This window comes from Rhinoraja longicauda, chromosome 5 (assembly GCF_053455715.1).
Source record: "Rhinoraja longicauda isolate Sanriku21f chromosome 5, sRhiLon1.1, whole genome shotgun sequence".
Lineage (NCBI taxonomy): Eukaryota > Metazoa > Chordata > Chondrichthyes > Rajiformes > Arhynchobatidae > Rhinoraja > Rhinoraja longicauda.
This window is the reverse complement of record NC_135957.1, coordinates 42,810,282-42,829,990: the sequence shown is the minus strand read 5'-3', so window position 1 is coordinate 42,829,990 and position 19,709 is coordinate 42,810,282. Positions and strand designations below refer to the sequence as shown.

Genomic DNA, 19,709 nt, shown 5'->3' with positions numbered 1-19,709 from the left:
TGTGTGCAGTTGTGGTCTCCAAATTTGAGGAAGGACATTCTTGCTATTGAGGGTGTGCAGCGTAGGTTCACTAGGTTAATTCTCGGATTGGCGTTACTGTCGTATGTTGAAAGACTGGAGCGACTAGACTGGAATTTAGAGGGATGAGAGGGGATCTTATTGAAACATATAACATTATTAAGGGATTGGACACGTTAGAGGCAGGAAACGTGTTTCCAATGTTGGGGGAGTCCAGAATCAGGGGCCACAGTTTAAGAATAAGGGGTAGACCATTTAGAACAGATATGAGGAAAAACCTTTTTCACTCATAGAGAGTTGTAAATCTGTGGAATTTGCCTCAGAAGGCAGTGGAGGCCAATTCTCGGGATGCATTCAAGATAGAGCTAGATAGAGTTCTTAATGATAGTGGAGTCAGGGGGTATTGGGAGAAGGCAGGAATGGGGTACTGATTGTGAATGATCAGCCATGATCACATTGAATGGCGATGCTGGTTCGAAGGGCCAAATGGCCTACTCCTGCACCTATTGTCTATTTAGTGCTTAACCCTGTGGACAGAGCAAAGTGGACATGTGAAACTCTTCACCATTGTGAACGTTGGGTATCAGTGAGTGCGGAAGTCTGAAACCTCACATAATAAACAGTGCAAGTACCAGTGAAGCCCCCCCCACCAGTTATGCATTTGCGAATGAAATCCTTTGCCATGGATTATTCTGAGTTAAGTTAAACATCTCCCACAGATGGATTATCCAGGTTTTGAATCCATCCTGTCATGAACTGTTGAAGATGCAGCAGACCCTTCTGTAGATGATGACCAGGTTAAAAAGAATTTAAACTGAACAATATGGTTATATTGCTAATTTGCAGCTTCTCCAAATTCTCTGGGACAATTGAATGCTTTTTACTGATGTATTGTACTGGCTTGTTGTCACATTTTTTTGCTGCTTTTACAATGGGAGGATAACTTTGCCCAGCTTGGATTTGCTGGTTTAGAGCAATTTCTTTCACAACACTTTTTCCTTGTAACTTATTCTTTCCACATTTTCTTAACATCGACTAGTGCTATTTGCAGTGAGCTGGTTAAAAGCTGGTACATCTAACAATTTAATTGTTCAATGCATGGTAATATGATAATTAAATTCTCTTGGGAGAAATCGGAGCGTCCTGGGGAAATCCATTTGGTCACAGAGAGAACGTGCAAATCCTACTCATGTAGCAGTCGAAAGGTCCCTAGCGCTGGGAGGAAGCAGCAGGAGCTACTCTCTTCTCCCCTCCCCTGGACTGACAGTAAAGGACGGTATTGCAGATGCAGTTTAACACCGAAGATAGACACAAATTCCGGAGTAACTCAACGGGACAGGCCGTGTCTCTAGAGAAAAGGAATGGGTAACGTTTCGGGTCGAGACCCTTCTTCAGACCAGGACTACAATCCAGGGAAATATTGATTATTCACAAATAATCAGTGAATATTGATTTCACTAACTTTAAGTAACCCTCTCTCTCTCTCCACTCTAGTTCTCCGATTAGCTTTACAGTCACTCCTAGTTACGCTGCCTGTCCCGCTGAGTTACTCCTGCATTTTGTGTCTATTTCCCTGATCAGCGTTTGCTTTTTCACACTTTACCCGTCCATTTCTCGCTTCCCTCTCTACCGATGAAGGTGTCCCGCTCACAACACCTTCTCTCCAGAGCTGCTGCTGAGACAGTTACTGCAGCACGTCACGGACCATCCGCCAGTTAGCGGCCCGGCCCGGCACTGCGCATGCGCTGCCAGTGAGCCCGGCGCGGCGCCGCGCATGCGCTGCCCTGCCAGTGAGCGGCCCGGCGCTGCGCATGCGCTTCCCTGCCAGTGGGTGGGTGGCCTGGCGCTGCGCATGCGCCCTGCCAGTGGGTGGGCCGGCCGGCAGGGCGGAGCCGCGCTTTTGTTGTCAGCCAATGCGTGTGCGCCGTGCTGCGTTGGCCAATGGGGGAGACGGTTGCTGCTGCCAGGCGGAGCGGGGGTGGGGGGGGGGGGGGAGGAGGGTTGGCACCGGTTTGTTTGGGGAAATAGACAAAGAGCCGCGGGCGCCGTCAGCGACCGAGCGTCACGGAGCCCGACCGACCGGCTGGCGGAGACCGCAACACAAGCGCGCAGGGCGGGCAGCAGAGGGTAGCCAGGGGCTCGGGCGAAGGAGGCAGCGCCAGCCTGAGCCGACAGCGGCTCGGCCACCGCGACAACGGCTGGAGGAGCCGCCGGCAGCGGGAAGCCGAGGCGCGGCGGCGGCGGCGCGACCGGGACGCCGTGACCCAGAGCCGGAGGAGAGAGCGGTCCACCGCCGAGCCTGGCGGCGAGGACAGCGAGCAGGTGGAGTTCGGGGACCGGACGGAGGAAGGGGCCGCTGGACAGGCTGAGGGAGGCGCGGAGATCCCTGGGGATGGAAGCAGCAGCCCCGGGATCCGGCTGAGCCCCGCCGCGGGGAGGCGGCGCTGACTCGGTCCAGGTGAGCCAGGCCCGCGTGATGTCACAAGCAGCTGACGTCACCCAGTGACGCAACCGGCAGCCGTGCGACAAGGGTAGCGCTCCCCTGTGAATGACATCACGTGGGAGAGGGTGATCGGTGGACCCGTGACACTGCTGCCAAAACAAGGGACATCGAGCGTTGTCTGTTTTGACACCAATGTGTATGTGTCTGGTCCTGGCAATTACTGTCGGTTTGTAGCGGCATTTGTGGGATCGCATTAATGCCATTAATACTTGACGCTGGTCATTTCTATATAGATGCTATATCAGCATCAGGTCCCATTCCCGCGCTTGTAATTTCTGTCAAGTAATGTAATTCATGAAATGGGGTTTGGCTTGGTGGATCGAGATACTGTCAGTAACATAACAGTCAACATAATAACAACTGGAATGCTTATTGTTAAATTTGAAGGAGATAAAAAAGCATATGTTACCGTTATTTATCTATTCAAATGTAGTTTGTGATGCATTTATTAACTTGGAGATTAAATTAAAGCCATTTTCTTAAATTCACATCTAAGTTTTGATGGGTCATATCATTGTTAGTGATTCTGGAAAAGGCCCTTCAGCCCACTGTGTTCACACCGATCATTGATTACCTGTTTACACTAGTTCTATGTTGTCCCACTTTTTCATCCTTTGACCAGGGACAATTTACAATGGCCAATTAACTTAAAACAATGCAGTTAGACACAAAATGCTGGAGTATCTCAGCGGGGCAGGCAGCATCTCTGGAGAAAAGGAATGGGTGATGTTTCAGGTCGAGACCCTTCTTCAGAATGATGTCAGGGATGTGGGCGGGGCAGATAGAATGTGGTCGGAGAACTGGGAAGGGGAGGGGATGAAGAGAGGGAAAACAAGGGCTATTTGAAGTTAGAGAAATCAATGTTCATACTGCTGGGGTGTAAGCTACCCAAGTGAAATATGATGTGCTGTGCCTCCAATTTGTGCTGGGCCTCACTCCGACAATGGAGGAGGCCCAAGACAGAGAGGTCAGATTGGGAATGGGAGGGAGAGTTAAAGTGCTGAACAACCGGGAGATCAGGTTGGTTAAGGTGGACTGAGTGGAGGTGTTCAGCGAAATGATGCTATGGACCTCCACTGTGGTGTCAAGTCAAGTCAAGTTTATTTGTCACATACACATACACGATGTGTAGTGAAATGAAAGTGGCAATGCCTGCGGTTTGTGCACAAAAAAGAATTACAGTTACAGCATATAAATAAAGTTAATAAGTTACTGTAGTGTAGACAAAAATTCAGACGGAATCATATAAACAAACTATAGAGCGGAGGTGCAGAACCTGGCGGACTGGTGCTCGGATAACAACCTGTCCCTAAATACCACCAAGACCAAGGAGCTGATCATCAACTTCCGTAGGTCACATAACGGGGAATATGCCCCGATCTCTATCAACGGGAACAGTGTGGAGAGAGTGTCCAGCTTCAAGTTTCTGGGCACTCACATTTCAGAGGACCTAACATGGTCCAATAACACTGCTGCGCTGGTCAAGAAGGCACAACAAAGACTGTTCTACTTAAGAACACTGAAAAAGTCTGGTCTACCCCAACAGCTGCTGACGACCTTCTACCGCTGCACCATAGAGAGCATCCTAACGCATGGCATCCCTGTGTGGTACCTCAGCTGCACGGAGGCAGAAAGGAAAGCTCTACAGCGGGTAGTCCATAGAGCTCAGAGGGCCATCGGAACACAGCTACCAAACTTGGAGGGCATCTACAACACACGATGCCTCAGAAAAGCCACCAGCATCCACAAAGACTCTTCACACCCCTGCAACAGTCTGTTCGAACTCCTTCCATCGGGCAGACGATACAAGGCCTTCTACGCCTGCACCTCCAGACTCAGGAACAGCTTCATCCCCAGAGCCATAGCTGCTATGAACCGGTCCTGCTGAGCCGGATGGCCACAACGCATAGATCAACTTGCACTTTACCCTGTCTAAAAACTGTTACAATTGTTTCATTTCGTTGGGTTGCTGTTAATTACTTAAATTATTGCATCGTATGGGAGGCGCATTCCCAATCTCGTTGTACCCCTGGGTACAATGACAATAAAGATATATTGTATTGTATTGTATTGTACTCCTTCCCATTTCCTGCAGTCGGTGATTTGGTCCTTCATTTTGCAGCGATTAAGAGAGGGATTGTTGTTCGAACACCATGTTACTAAGCTCTCTGCTTCCGGTACTCTGTCTTGTCATTGTTTGAGATCTGGCTCATCACAGTGGTGTAATCTACAAACTTGCAAACGGAATTATTGCAGACTTTGGCTGCACAGTCGTGAGTATACAGGAACAATAGTAAGGGGCTGAGAACGCATCTTTGTAGGGCACAGGGGTTGAGAAGAATTATTGTAGGGGATGTTTTGTCACCCATTCTTGCTAATTGTGGACTGTGAGTCAGGAAGTTGAGTTCCAGTTTGCTGAGTTCAAGGTCCAGAAGTTTGGAGGTTAGTTTGTTTGAGATTCTGGTGTGGGAACAGAGCTCTCGTCAATAAATATGAGTCTGATGTGGGAGTCCTTGTTATCCAGATATTCCAGGAGCGAGTGTAGGGCCAGGGAGATGACATTGTTGTGAACCTGTTGTAGTGGTAGGCAAATTATAGACAATAGACAATAGGTGCAGGAGTAGGCCATTCAGCCCTTCGAGCCAGCACCGCCATTCAATGCGATCATGGCTGATCACTCTCAATCAGTACCCCGTTCCTGCCTTCTCCCCATACCCCCTCACTCCGCTATCCTTAAGAGCTCTATCCAGCTCTCTCTTGAAAGCATCCAACGAACTGGCCTCCACTGCCTTCTGAGGCAGAGAATTCCACACCTTCACCACTCTCTGACTGAAAAAGTTCTTCCTCATCTCCGTTCTCAATGGCCTACCCCTTATTCTTAAACTGTGGCCCCTTGTTCTGGACTCCCCCAACATTGGGAACATGTTTCCTGCCTCTAATGTGTCCAATCCCCTAATTATCTTATATGTTTCAATAAGATCCCCCTCATCCTTCTAAATTCCAGTGTATACAAGCCCAATCGCTCCAGCCTTTCAACATACGACAGTCCCGCCATTCCGGGAATTAACCTAGTGAACCTACGCTGCACGCCCTCCATAGCAAGAATATCCTTCCTCAAATTTGGAGACCAAAACTGCACACAGGGCCCGGTACAACTGTAGAAGGACCTCTTTGCTCCTATATATAACTCCTCTTGTTACGAAGGCCAACATTCCATTGGCTTTCTTCACTGCCTGCTGTACCTGCATGCTTCCTTTCATTGACTGATGCACTAGGACACCCAGATCTCGTTGAACTCCCCCTCCTCCTAACTTGACACCATTCAGATAATAATCTGCCTTTCTATTCTTACTTCCAAAGTGAATAACCTCACACTTATCTACATTAAACTGCATCTGCCATGTATCTGCCCACTCACACAACCTGTCCAAGTCACCCTGCAGCCTTATTGCATCTTCCTCACAATTCACACTACCCCCCAGCTTAGTATCATCTGCAAAATTGCAATGGTTTGGAGACTGGAGTTCATCTGCTCCATGTGAGGTACTTCATGATTGTAGAGGTACTTGTGAGGTACTTCATGATTGTAGATGTCAGAGCCACCAGACAGTAGTTGTTAAGGTATGCTTTTCTTCGGCATTGGGTGACAGGAAATGTTAAATTTGTCCCTGAATATCCTGCCTGTTGTTCCAAGCAGGTTCTGAGAACAGGACTCGAGGCAGGTGCCATAATTTCACTACCTTTCTGCTCATAATGAGCATAGAATACATTGAGCTCGTTGGGGAGGTATGCAATATTGCCCGTGATAATGCCTGACTTCACATTGTAGCCTGCTATAGCATGCATACCTTACCACAATTGATGAGCATCTATGTGGTTATTCTGGGGGACTATCTCGGTCTGGAGTTCTCTTTTAGTGTCCCTTATGACTTTACAAAGGTTGTATACAGATTTCTTGTGCTAGTTGGGATCGTTCGACTTGAAGCCACAGACAGCCAATTCTAACAAGAAAAGCTGAGTTCACCATCCCTTGATAATAAGGATGTGGAGGATAAAGTAAGGCTAAAAGGGAAGTTAAAGTTAGACACCCAGATTTAACTATGGCAGAGAACACAGAAAGACTAGGAATGAATTACATTGCAAATTTGTTGAACAAAGAGGACATGGAAAAAATATTGTGTAGAAAGGAACTGCAAATGCTGGTTTATACCCAAAATAGACACAACGTGCAGGATTAACTCAGCGGGTCAGGCAGCATCTCTGAAGAACATGGACAGGTGACCTTTTGGGTCGGGTCTCTTCTTCAGACTGAAAGAAGAGGGGAAGGAACTGGAGGTAAGAAATGGCCAGAACATAGCAGGGCTGGCAACAGATGACCAAGGAAAGGTGGAGCCCATAATGGACCGTTATAGGCTGGGGAAAGTGAAAAATGAAGGATACAGGGATGGCAAACAGTGGGACGATTAGAACACCTAGGGTGGGGGAGGGAATACAAGGGTTATGCAAGACCTCCCAACTTCTATACTCAATACTCAGACTGATGAAGACCAATGTGCCAAAAGTCTTTTTGACCACCCTATATACCTGCGACTCCACCTTCACAGAACCATGCACCTGCACTCCTAGATCCTTCTGCTCTACAACTCACCCCAGAACCCTGCCATTCACTGTGTAGGTCCTGCCCATGTTAGCCTTCCAAAATGCACTACCTCACATTTCTCTGTATTAAATTCCCTCAACCATTCCTCAGCCCACCTGGCCAGTCGATCAAGATCGTGCTGCATTTTTCACAACCATCTTCACAATCTGTAAAACCACCGACTTTTGTGTCATCTGCAAACTTGCTAATCTTGCCATGCATGTTCTCATCCAAATCATTAATATAGAAGACAAACAGCACCGAACCCTGAAATATCTGAAATTTTCAAGTACTTTGAAGTTGCAGTAAAGATCGATCATAATCATATCATCATATATATACAGCCGGAAACAGGCCTTTTCGGCCCACCAAGTCCGTGCCGCCCAGCGATCCCCGTACATTAACACCATCCTACACCCACTAGGGACAATTTTTACATTTACCCAGCCAATTAACCTACATACCTGTACGTCTTTGGAGTGTGGGAGGAAACCGAAGATCTCGGAGAAAACCCACGCAGGTCACGGGGAGAACGTACAAACTCCTTACAGTGCAGCACCCGTAGTCAGGATCGAACCTGAGTCTCCGGCGCTGCATTCGCTGTAAAGCAGCAACTCTACCGCTGCGCTACCGTGCCGAACTGTTTACAATTTGTATGGATTTCTTAAAGATTTTCAAACAACTGCCACATAAATATATTAGCATGATGAAGTTCTCGCTTTCAAAGGGGCAATGCAAAATTAATTAAAGGACAAAGTGGAGAGTAGTCATGAAGAGTAATGTTTCTTACTGGAATACAGTTGGGGTCCCGTTGATCTGGTGCTTACATAAGATGACCGCCGCATCCGCGCATGCGCAGAACAAACGCATCCGCGCTGCACAGTTGGGGCCCATTGATCTCGGGTAGGAACAGGGCTTGGCCACCTGTCTCTTGGGCGGGTTTGCTGGCTCCGAAATGGTGGGAGAGCCAGGCCTGCTGCCGGGGGAGGCAGCCGGAGCCTGGTCTTGGGCCTGAGGTGGGCCAAGGGGAAAGGCGGCAGCAGCGGCGGTGAGGCCGGCCGTTGGTGGAGGACGAGGCCTGGGCCTGCCCTCGGCTCCCCCGTCCCCCGTCCCTTTCCCTGGCCGGCTCAGCGCCTTCCCCACGTCGCCCAGAGTCCAGTGGCATCGGCAGCCGTCCTGGCTGGGAGGCAGTGGGGGAAGAGTCCAGCAGCATCGACCCAAGGGCCATCAGTGGGAGAGGTGCCGCCGTCTACCTACCGCACTGAACCCCCGCACCGGGACAGGACTCCCCTGCCCCCGCACCACTAATGGCGGTCGCCCAGGCTGGGAGGCAGGTTGATACGCAACCTCCGTTAGGCGGCAACCAGGCTGAGGGAGGGAGGGGGAGAGGGGATGGGGAAAGTGAGGGGGAAGGGAGGATGGAGGGGAGTGGGAGAGGAGTGTGCTGCACCAATGCAGTAGAGATTTGGGCCCAACGGGTCCACTTGGTCTAGTAACATATAAATTAATGCAGTTGAGTGGGAAATTTGCAGAGCTTTGTGCTATCCTGTTGGGCTCCATGAACAGTTCAGAAGGGCACCTCTGCTTTTCTGTTGGCTACAATCTCTATTCTGGAATAGCTAAACACGCATGTTGGTAGTTATATGTATATCTTGGTGGAAGATTTGTTCTATGCTGCAAGTTGTACTTGCACTTCCATACCCCTTTTCAAATATATCAGTATTTTTGGATGGTCAAATGAATAATCTAGTTGTTTGAAGCAGTGGAGTTGCAAATAGAATTATATGTTTAGCATGCGATATTATCCATCTGAATACAAAATGGAAAAGAACCTCGACAATAAAATTAGCATTGCACTGTCGGACAAAAACTGCTTGAAAAAGTTAAAATCTGGAGAAAGGAAGAACTTAAAACCTACATGGTCTCATCAGCTAATTGAACCATTTGAAAGAATCATTAGTAAGTCGACCATGGTTTTATTAGATTTAAACCAGTTATGAGTAACGATAGGACTGGTCCACATTAAAGTTTGGAATTGGGGCACGGTCAACTTGGTATTAGACAGGAACTTGCAAAAGTTGATTGGAGCAGGTTGTTTGTGGGCAAAAGGAGGTCTGGAAAGTAGGATGCTTTTAAAAGTGCTATAGTGAGAGTTCAAGGTATGTTCATATTAGAGTGAAGGGCGAGGCAGATAGGAGTAAGGAACCCAGGATGATGAGAGAAATTGAGGCTCTTGAGGCATGGGTCAGGGAAAGACAGCTGGAATAGTCTACCTCGCAAGGAATATAGGGCATTGAGGAGCATTCTTAAAAGAAGGAATCAGGAGGGCAAAAAGGGGGCATGAGATAGCTCTGGCAGATAAGATTACAGAGAATCCAAAGAGATTTTGAAAGTATCTCCAGGGAAAAAGGACAACTGGAGAGACAACAGGGCTTCTCAGAAACCAAACTGCTAATCCACGTGTGGAGCTGTAGAAGATGAGTAAGGTTCACAATGAATATTTCTCCTCTCTTTTTACCACACGGAAAGACATGAAGACTAGGAATCTTGGGAAAGTTAATGGAGAGATCCTGAAGATAGTCCATATCACAGTTGAGGAGATGCTGGACATCCTAAGACTAAATAAAGTAGATACATTTCCTCAGCCTATCAGATTTATCCAAGGGGCAACGATATGTCGCATGGAATCAAGGGAGAGCTAGGTAAATGTATACAGAATTGGCTTCATGGTTGAAAGCAATGGATGGAAGGTTGTTTCTTGGAATGCATGCATGTGATTCGCGGTGTGCCATTGAAATATTTGTTGGGCCCTTTTGGATTAGACAGTTTGGAATAGAATGTACAAGGCATGAGTTTGGAGATGACACTGAAATGGGCGGTATCATAGACAGTGAAGAACGTTATCAGGAATTACACCAAGCTATCAAGAGATCAGCTTGGCAAGTGGGCCAAGGCATGGCTAATGGAGTTTAATGTCGATAATTGTGAGGTGTTACATTTTGAAAAGTCTCCTTGTACTTCTTGCGTTTGAGGCAGCAGAAATTATGTAACGCCCTCCAGGTGCCGTAGCCAGTGCAATGTGCTGTTGTCAAGGGACGTGAGGTCTATCCCTCCACCAGGGGGACGGAGGACAGTGCAGTCGAAAATGAGGTGCTGCGCTGTTTGCTGGTCTGCTCCACACACGCAGGCTGCTGGAAAGTCGAACCAGGGCTGGATCTTCGTAATGAATGGTAGGGCTACGGAATGTTGTAGAGTAGAGGGATCTCGGAAGCAGATTCATAGCTGCTTGATAGTGGTGTTGCAGGTAGATAGTGTGCTGAAGAAGGCTTTTACCATGCTGACCTTCATATGTCAGGGAACTGAGTATAGAAGTTGGGAAGTTACGTTACAATGAGGCTGCACTTGGGAATGATGTGTGTAGGAAGGAACTTCAAATGCTGGTTTACACCAAAGAAAGACACAAAATGCTGGAGTAACTCGGCTGGACAGGCAGTATCTCTGGAAAAAAGGAATGGTTGACGTTTCGGGTCGAGGCCTTTCAGATTGAGAGTCGGGTGGGGGGAGGGAGTCTAGGGATATGGAAGGGTGTGGTCTGAAAATGACAGATCAAAGCAGATGGTGATAGGGAAATGTAGAATGGGCCATTGTTAGCTGAGGGGAAGGTGACAAGAAGGCATACAATCAGTAAAATTAATCAGGACAGTGAACCTAGTTGAAGAATAGGGTGGGGGAGGGAAAGCAAGAATTAATTAAAGTTAGAGAAATCAATAATCATACCGTTGGGTTCTAAGCTGCCCAAGCGAAATATGAGATTTTCCCCCAATTTGCGTTGGGCCTCACTGACAGTGGAGCAGGTACAGGACAGAAAGGTCAGTATGGGAGGGGGAGTTAAAGTGTTTAGCAACCAGGAGATTGTGTAGGCCCAGGTGAACTGAGCGGAGGTGTTCAGTGAAACAATCGCCGAGCCTGTGCTTGGTCTTGCCGATATGTAGGTCCACACCTGGAACAGCGGATACAGTCGATGAGGTTAGAGGGGATGCAAGTGAACCTCTGCCTCACCTGAAAAGACTGTCGGTTTCCTTCGACAGAGTCGAGAGAGGTGGTATAGGGACAGGTATTGCATCTCCTGCAGTTGCAAGAGAAAGTACCTGGGGAGGGGGTGCTTTGAGTGGGAAGTGATGAACTAACCAGGGAGTTCGGTGGGGGGGGGGCGGTGGGGTGGAGAACGGTCTCTGTGGAAAGTGGATAGGGGTGGATTTGGGAAAATGTTGCTAGTCGTGGGATCCTGTCGGAGGTGGCGAAATGTTGGAGGATTATCTGCTGTATGCGACAGCTGATGGGGATGAAAGGTGGTGAAGACGGTGAGATCAAGAAGTGGAAGGGAGATGTTGGAGATGGTCCAAGTGAAATTTGAGTGCAGGATGGAATTTGGTAGTGAAGTTAATGAAGTTTGTAAGTTCTGCATGGAGGTAGCCCCGATGCAGTCATCAAGGCAGTGCAGATAGTCGGGAATGGGATAGAGACGTCTCTCAATAACATCTCCTCCCACTTTATCCAAATCCAAAGTGTAGCCAGGGGCACTCGTACGGGCCCCAGCTATCCGAGATGTCCCCGTTCTTTAGGGAACGGGGGCTCCCCCCTTCCAACATCGATGAGGCCCTCACACGGGTCTCCTTGGTATCCCGCTGCTCTGTTCCTTCTCCCCCTCCCCCTAGTCGCAACAGGAACAGAGTCCCCCCTCGTCCTCACTTTTCACCCCATCAGCAGTCAGATACAGCATATCCAGTAATCATCAAAGGTATCACAAAATGCTGGAGTAACTCAGCGGGTCAGGCAGCATCTCAGGAGAGAAGGAATGGGTGACGTTTTGGGTCGAGACCCTTCTTCAGTCTGAAGAAGGGACTTGATCCGAAACGTCACCCATTCCTTCTCTCCTGAGATGCTGCCTGACCCGCTGAGTTACTCCAGCATTATGTGATACCTTCGATTTGTACCAGCATCTGCAGTTATTTTCCTATACAGTAATCATCAGACATTTTCGCCACCTCAATACTCGAAGAACCTTGATTTTCTGACAGTAATTTAGGGAATCATTTAAATTAGACAAATGGCAATGGTGGAGTTGAAAAGCACCACAGATGAGAACGAGGGTCTTGAACGTCATGGCTGGAGTGTTCTATATTTCACCAATATAATGCGTTCAGTATTTTAAATGGCACATGTTTAAGAGTCGAGTGTTTAATTGACATATATACTCACAACGAACAATGATATTCTTACTTGCTACAGCATACCAGGTCTGTAAATGCAATAACACATAGATAAATATATAATAATAAGAAATGCAATAAATTAATAGCCTTGGTGTTAGGTAATCGTAAAATTGCAAAAAACAGAAGTGTTTGATAGTTGCTCAGGTTAATGTGTAGTTTAAGAGCCTGATGATTGTTAAGAAGAATCTGTTCTTGAATATTACAGGCTCCTGTATGGAAGCAGAATGTGGATAAGGTGGTGTGGGTCTTTGATGATATTAGTTATCTTTTTGAGGTAGTGCCTTTTTTGGTGGTGGGGAGGTCAGTGTCCCACTATTCCTCCTTCATTCCTGGGTGTTCGAGTTATCTAATCAGGACATGATGTAACCAGTCAGTTTGTACAACTTGTATAATTCCAATAGAGTATTTGACATACCAAATCTTTTCTATCTTCCAAAGAAATAAAGGCGCTGATGAGCTTTCTTTGTGATTGCATTGATGGGCTGGGTCCAGGACTGATCTTCCTATTTGTATCAAACGCAGGCTCGGCGATCGTTTCGCTCAACATCTTCGCTCAGTCTGCCTTAACCAACCTGATCTCCCGGTGGGTGAGCACTTCAACTCCCCCTCCCACTCCCAGTCTGACCTTTCTGTCATGGGCCTCCTCCAGTGCCATAGTGAGGCCCACCGGAATTGGAGGAACAGCACCTCATATTTTGTTTGGGCAGCTTGCAGCCCAGCGGTATGAACATTGGCTTCTCCAACTTTAGATAGTTCCTCTGTCCCTCTCTTCCCCTCCCCTTCCCAGTTCTCCCACTGTCTTCCTGTCTCCACCTATATCCTTCCTTTGTCCCGCCCCCCCTGACATCAGTCTGAAGAAGGGTCTCGACCCGAAACGTCACCCATTCCTTCTCTCCTGAGATGCTGCCTGAGATGCTGCCTGACCTGCTGAGTTACTCCAACATTTTGTGAATAAATACCATCGATTCGTACCAGCATCTATAGTTATTTTCCTACACTTCCTATTTGTACACCTCATCACTTTTATAGTTCCTGCAACAACATGATAGTTGGGTTGAGCGTAAGAATGTGATTTTCAGGGTTAAGCTGTGTGTACGCCATTCTGTAGCAGCGATTTCTGGTCAGCCTTGCCACAATGGCAATGAATCGATGAATACAGGGAGAAATGAAAATTTCTGGTCTCAAAGATCAGTCAGATTTTGATGCAGAAAAATATAGATATTTTATTTAATTTGTTCTAATTTCTTTAGTTTTAACATAACTATTCAGTTAATAATAGTTGTTTTCTTTCCCCATGTAGATCTTCAAGGCACAACTCTCCTCTTGGCAATACATGAAAGAATGTCATATATCTTGAAAGGTTTTTGCGTGCCACAAAAATGGAAATTCGCTGTGGCGGCTTGCTTTTCAGTTCTATGTTTGATTCTGGAAATATTGCTCAAGTTGAAAAGGTGGAACATCCTGAAGGAACAGAGGATTCAGCTCCCAGTAGTAATGGAACCTCTGGAAATTTTGGGAATACGATACTGCCTCCAGATTGCGAATTTAATGTGTGGACCAAGCCAGATTGTGCAGGGACGGAATTTGAGAATAGTAACAGGTAATTCTATATGTTTTTCCTATCACTAGAATTGTGTTTCTTTTTGTTTTTGTCTCCAGATTTCCAAATGGTTCAATTTACCAGGAGGTTTGGAGGAAATATTGTATTGCAGGGTAAATCTGAAAAATCAGCAGTGCAGTTATTCCTAATGGTTAGGAAAAGACAGAATAACATTATTTTAAATACATGTGTTATTACGTTTTACGTGTTATTACACGTGGATTAAATTGTAAATAGTATATATGGATAAAAATGCCATTGGTTTTAATAAACTGGTGCCTTGCTTAGCAAGCAGGGTGCTTTCCCAGCATCAAGAATGTAAATTAAACCAGGATGAAAGGATGTTATTGTGGTATTATATTGAGAGAGGTTTACTGATAGCACTGCTATGCCTGGAACCTGGGTGCTGAGAATTGATGTAAACTGCTGCTCTTCCTGCTACTGTGCTGGGATTGCCCCAAGGATAGACCACCTATGAGGGCTGGTGTTGGGCTGGCGTGGGGGTGTGGTGTGACTGCTCAGTGCTGGGCTGAGGGTCTTGGGGATGTGCCATTACTAGCAAGATGAGTGTGGGGCATTGTTGGGAACTGTCAGCAGCTACTCCATGTGTTGTCCGACTGCCCAGAACTGACAGATGTGGTAGGTGCCTTTGTCTCCCTCACCACACCTCTGGGATTGTTTGGCTGCACAGTTGTTCTTCATGTCAACAAGCTTAACAGTCATAGTTGGCTATTCGACATTTCATCAGAGAAATCTGCGGGCTGGGAAGTGTTGTGCAGACAGATAAAGGGGGGGTATAAAAAGAAACTTAATTTGCATCTATTGGAAGGAGATTCTTGAAGGAGGATCTGCACAGCAATTGAACACGTGGATTCAGAGCAGCCAGTGCCCAGCAATGGTCTGTACTCATATTGGCAGCTAGGGTGCAGCCCCAAGTCTGCATCTTAGCCCCAGGCAGTCAGACAGGTTGGTCCATCACCAGGTTTCACAAAGCCACTTCTCACTGAGCATTGGGTAATTTATTCCTGGATCTGCAGATGTCCCTGGCACAGCAATATGGAGAAAGCAGGGTTTTTTGTGCCTGTTGAAGTTTCTGCCTCCCTTGCTTTGATTGGCCGCAGAGTTTGTCCCTGCCTGGAGATTTATTATAATAACAAATTGACTGATCAATGAAAACTGTTGAGGTTGTTAACGTAGAGAATTTTACAAGTTGGGGTGAGCTGTGCAGCAAAAGAGGGAGGGGAGGCAGCATCCATCAGTCCATCAGGAGTGGTGAGTGGTTTGAAATGCTGAATCCTTCCTCAACTACTTTTTATCTGTCATTCCGTTTGTTTTCTAATTAAGTAGTCAATAAGCCCAGTAAGCACATGCCTTCACTGGCTTTATTAATATAGAAATTGGAAATTAACCCTCTATTACTTATCTGTATATTGTCACAATCCATTCTCTTATTCAAAAAATTAACTCTCTATAACATGTACACATTTCCTCGCCTAAATTGTTCAGAAAATTATAAATATTAATGTATTTTTTAAACAGACTTCAAAGAGGTTTAACTTGCTGTGCAGTCTACCTGCTACAGTTCAGTTCAGTAAATGGACACCTTTTAACCTTCATGGGATATTAGAATGTAATTTGATTATTTTGATTAGTCGTGAACTCCATTGTTGTATCCGGTGATGAGCATGTTGATAGCAAGTTATCTGAATGAAAGTGCCATTTCCAAAGAATTTCACAAACTTATCTATGTTTGCAGATATGATATCTATACTATAACATTTATTGGACCGTTTAAGCTTAAGGGATGTATTATGCAAAAATGAACTATTTTAATCTTTTTTAAATGTGTCAAAGCTAGGAAAGTTGTGTTGTATATTAACTCACACTTTTGTCTTGCTTATCTTCAGGTCCTGGTTTTATTTCAGTGTGAAAGGAGGAATTCCAAGTAAAGTCATTAAAATCAATATTATGAATATGAATAAACAAAGCAAATTATACTCTCAAGGAATGGCACCATTTGTAAGGACCTTGCCTGGAAAACCCCGTTGGGAACGTGTGAGAGATAGACCAACTTATGAGGTATGGAAGTGAGCAATTTTGCATGCATTTGTTTTCATGTCAGAACAGACCTTCTGTGATTAAATTTAAATTGGTGAATTCTATGTATTTTTTGGAATAACTAGTTAACATGCATCAGTCTGAAGAAGGGTCTCGACCCGAAACATCACCCATTCCTTCTCTCCAGAGACGTTGAGTTACTCCAGCATTTTGTCATACCCCCAGTTAACATGCAAAAAGTGTTTCTATCCTGCAATTAGACAACATCTGAATTCACTTGCACAGTTGAGTGGACATTGACGACTCTAGGCAATTTCTCATTTGTTATAGTTTTGTGCCATTAAAAGATGTTTATCAATCATTGTTGCTAATTTGAAATTCATCTGCATATTTTGATTATTGTATAGTTCTTAAAATAAAAGTTATTAGTTACAAGACAACGTCTAAGAAATTCAAAACACACAAACTGCATTTATTTGTATTCAGAAATTCGGCCCCTAACTTGCATTCACTGCATCCATGACTTGAGTTACACGCACACAGCAGGTGACACGTGTGGTGCCACAGATTCACTGTGTAATTTTGGGGAATTTTCTAATTTGTAAGAAAATTGTTGAGTATTGATTGTTCTCTACAGCCCAAATAAAATTTGAACATCCACTGATATTTTGTAATTGTAAAATATTCTAGGTTTTAACAAATGCCATTGAATTTTTTTGAGTTTGTGTTCAACTTGGAGGATACACCCTTATTTAGTATCATGTTCTGCCATCAATTTAACTTAGTTGTTCCCCTGAAGAAGGGTAAAAAGGATCAAGATTTATATGGTGTCTTTAAAGTAATAAAACATCCCATGGTGTTTCATAGCATTATGAAATAAAATTAGCTATGCAGTCAGATATTGGGACAGCTAACTGGGTTGGTAAGTTTTGGAGAAACGAGATGTCAATGTGATCAAGTTTATTAAAGCAGTTCCTTGATTTTGACCATGACAACCACTCTGCCGGCAGTCAAATAATTAAAATTGGAATGTGGAACATACCAGAACCGGAGGAGAGCAGACATTTGGAGGTTGCTACGCCGGTGAAGCATATGGAAGTGGGGTATTGATCTTGTGAAATTTTAAATCGAGGATATAGAATTTTAAAACTAAGTTATACAACCTGGCAACATGTATGCCACCAAGCACATGAGAAGTTACATGCTAGGATATAGTGAAGAGTGTCGATAACTTCAGGCTTATGGATTGAAGCCATCCATTGATGCCTCGGAATTATCAAGCTGTTGACCATGCATGGTTTCAGCAGCAGGTAAGCTGACACAGGAGTGGTTAGATAATATTACAAAGATCAAAGGAGATGGTCTTGATGAATTGAGATATCGCATACCTTTGCGTAGGAGGAGGTGGCCCAGCATTTGTCTCAGAGGTTGCAGTGAAGATATTAATGCAGGAATTTATTGACACAAAGTGCTGGAGTAACTCAGTGGGTCGAGCAGCATTTCCGAAGATTATGGATAGGTGACTTTTTGGGTCAGGATCCCTCTTGGGGGGGGGGGGGGGGGGGGTGGCAGGGTAGAAGAAATCTGGACGAGCAGTGCAGCAGGACAAACCCTGGCAGCAGGCACTGGGTTGATACAGGTGATGGGGCCTAAGGTTTATTGCCACATGGATGAACAAAGGCAGGATATGAAAAGGCAGAAGGTGTGAGACAAAAGGATTGAACAGTTGCAAATTGTGAAACTGGAGGAAGGAGTATATGAAGAAGGGAAGGAGGAGGGAAGAAAGAGGTGTGAGCGGAGCACAGGAGAGAGAGGGGGTTGCCTTTTTTTAACATCTAGTTTACAAGAATGAGTGTTGTATGTAAATTTGAGACCAAATTTAATGTAGCAGAATTGATCAACTGGCTAGGCTTTGAAACATTCAGATTAACTCCATTCTACCCAGAAGGCCATGGTGAACCGACGCAAGTGTTTGGCGAAACAAGGGCTTGGTCTCGGCAATGCACAGGAGGCCACCTCAGGAACACCAGATGCATGAGATTAGAGAAGGTGCATGTGAACTTCTGAATCACCTAGAAGGGCTGCTGGGGTCCCTGAATGGCGGTGAGGGAGAAGGTAAAGGGACAGGTGTTTTATCTCCTGTGGTTGCAGGGGAAAGCCTCTGTGACACTATCACCAAACAATTGAACTCGGTTCGTCAAGGCCTACTGGATATCCCGGTTGCTAACCCCCTTCCCATTTCCCATTCTGACCTTTCTGGCCCAGGCCTCCTTTATTGCCAGAGTAACCACAGGCAAACTGGGGGACCAGCACCTTATATCTCGCTTAGGTTGCTTACAACCCAATGATATGAACACTGAATTCTCCAATTTTAGGTAACTACAACTAAATCTGGGTCTCTGGCGCTGTGAGGCAGTGGCTCGACCAGCTGCACCACTGTGCCCAATGTCCAACAATGTAGTGCATGAAGGAATGATCAATATGTTACTCATTTTCAAATTTGGTGTTAATCCCAATCCTTCACAATTGCCATCTCTTCTAATTTTAATTGATGAGAAGGTGATGAATAAATGGAACACTTTATTGCAATTTTGGAAAAGCTGGAGATATTCAGCAATCCAGGTAATGTCAGTGAGGAGGAACTAAGTTAATATTTCAACAGAAATTCAAACCTATTTAAAAAATATATATTTCTTCAAGAAGAATTAACATTTTCTAATTCAATTAATTCTTTAGATTTATCTTTTCTCCGCCTACCCCAATCAGTCTGAAAAAGAGTCCCGACCTGAAATTGTCACCTGTCTATTCCCTGCTCAAATGCTCCCTGAGTTCCTTCAACACTTTGTGTTTTGCTGAAGTAATTGTGTATGGTTGATTTATTATTTTACATAAAACATTTATTTTTGAAACAAACCTAAGACTAGAGCTGCAAGGATGAGCTAGGTCGCTAAATTTGTTACTGCTAGCACATGATTGATTACAAGTGATGTCGATTATTTATCACATATAATGGAAAAAAGCTAATATTTCCTTCCAACAACTTGTTTCCGCTTGATGTGTGTATTAGCTTGAGTTGTTTGTTATTACTTTTTCCTGCCATTTATTTTCAATTTAGATGGTGGAAAACCAGTTTATTCTTACCTTCATGCATCGCTTTCATGAATATCGTGGAGCAACTACCTACTTTGCATTTTGCTTTCCATTCACGTATACTGAATGTCAGGAGATGCTGATGCAGCTGGATGAAAAGTTTGAATATTGTAAACGGCTGACTTTAAGCAGGTACTGTGCAATCTTAGGGTTTCAACAGACAACTTGCACTATAAATCTTCCAAATAATTTCCATGAAAATAAAATTATTCTGTTGGAAAATCAGTTGCATGCTAAATATTAAATATATTATTACTATTTGGATTTGTTGCTTTTCATTGTCATGAACTTGCATTCTATCAGTTCACGTCCAGGCTGTCTGCAAGAATGTGCAAACATAGAGTATTCATTAGAAACTGGGAAAATTTCACAAAGTTGAATCAATCAGCAGTTAAAATAAATGTTATATATTTAAAATTAAAAACTCAAAAAACAATTTCTAAGATGTACAGGAAAGAGTGTCATGCC

At 45.0% G+C, this 19,709-nt stretch overlaps 1 protein-coding gene across 5 annotated transcripts in view; it reads left to right on the top strand.

The window, feature by feature from the left end:
- Nucleotides 1–2,029: 2,029 nt before the first annotated feature.
- The window catches only part of agbl5 (AGBL carboxypeptidase 5), a 92,821-nt gene continuing 75,141 nt past the window's right edge, over nucleotides 2,030–19,709 (top strand). For all 5 annotated transcript variants that reach the window (XM_078399353.1, XM_078399352.1, XM_078399354.1 and 2 more), the window contains exons 1-4: nucleotides 2,030–2,476; nucleotides 13,734–14,033; nucleotides 15,941–16,112; nucleotides 19,207–19,373. In XM_078399353.1, coding sequence (XP_078255479.1) covers nucleotides 13,813–14,033; nucleotides 15,941–16,112; nucleotides 19,207–19,373 — 560 coding nt within the window. In that variant the 5' untranslated portion in view covers nucleotides 2,030–2,476; nucleotides 13,734–13,812. The remainder of the gene's footprint in view (nucleotides 2,477–13,733; nucleotides 14,034–15,940; nucleotides 16,113–19,206; nucleotides 19,374–19,709) is intronic.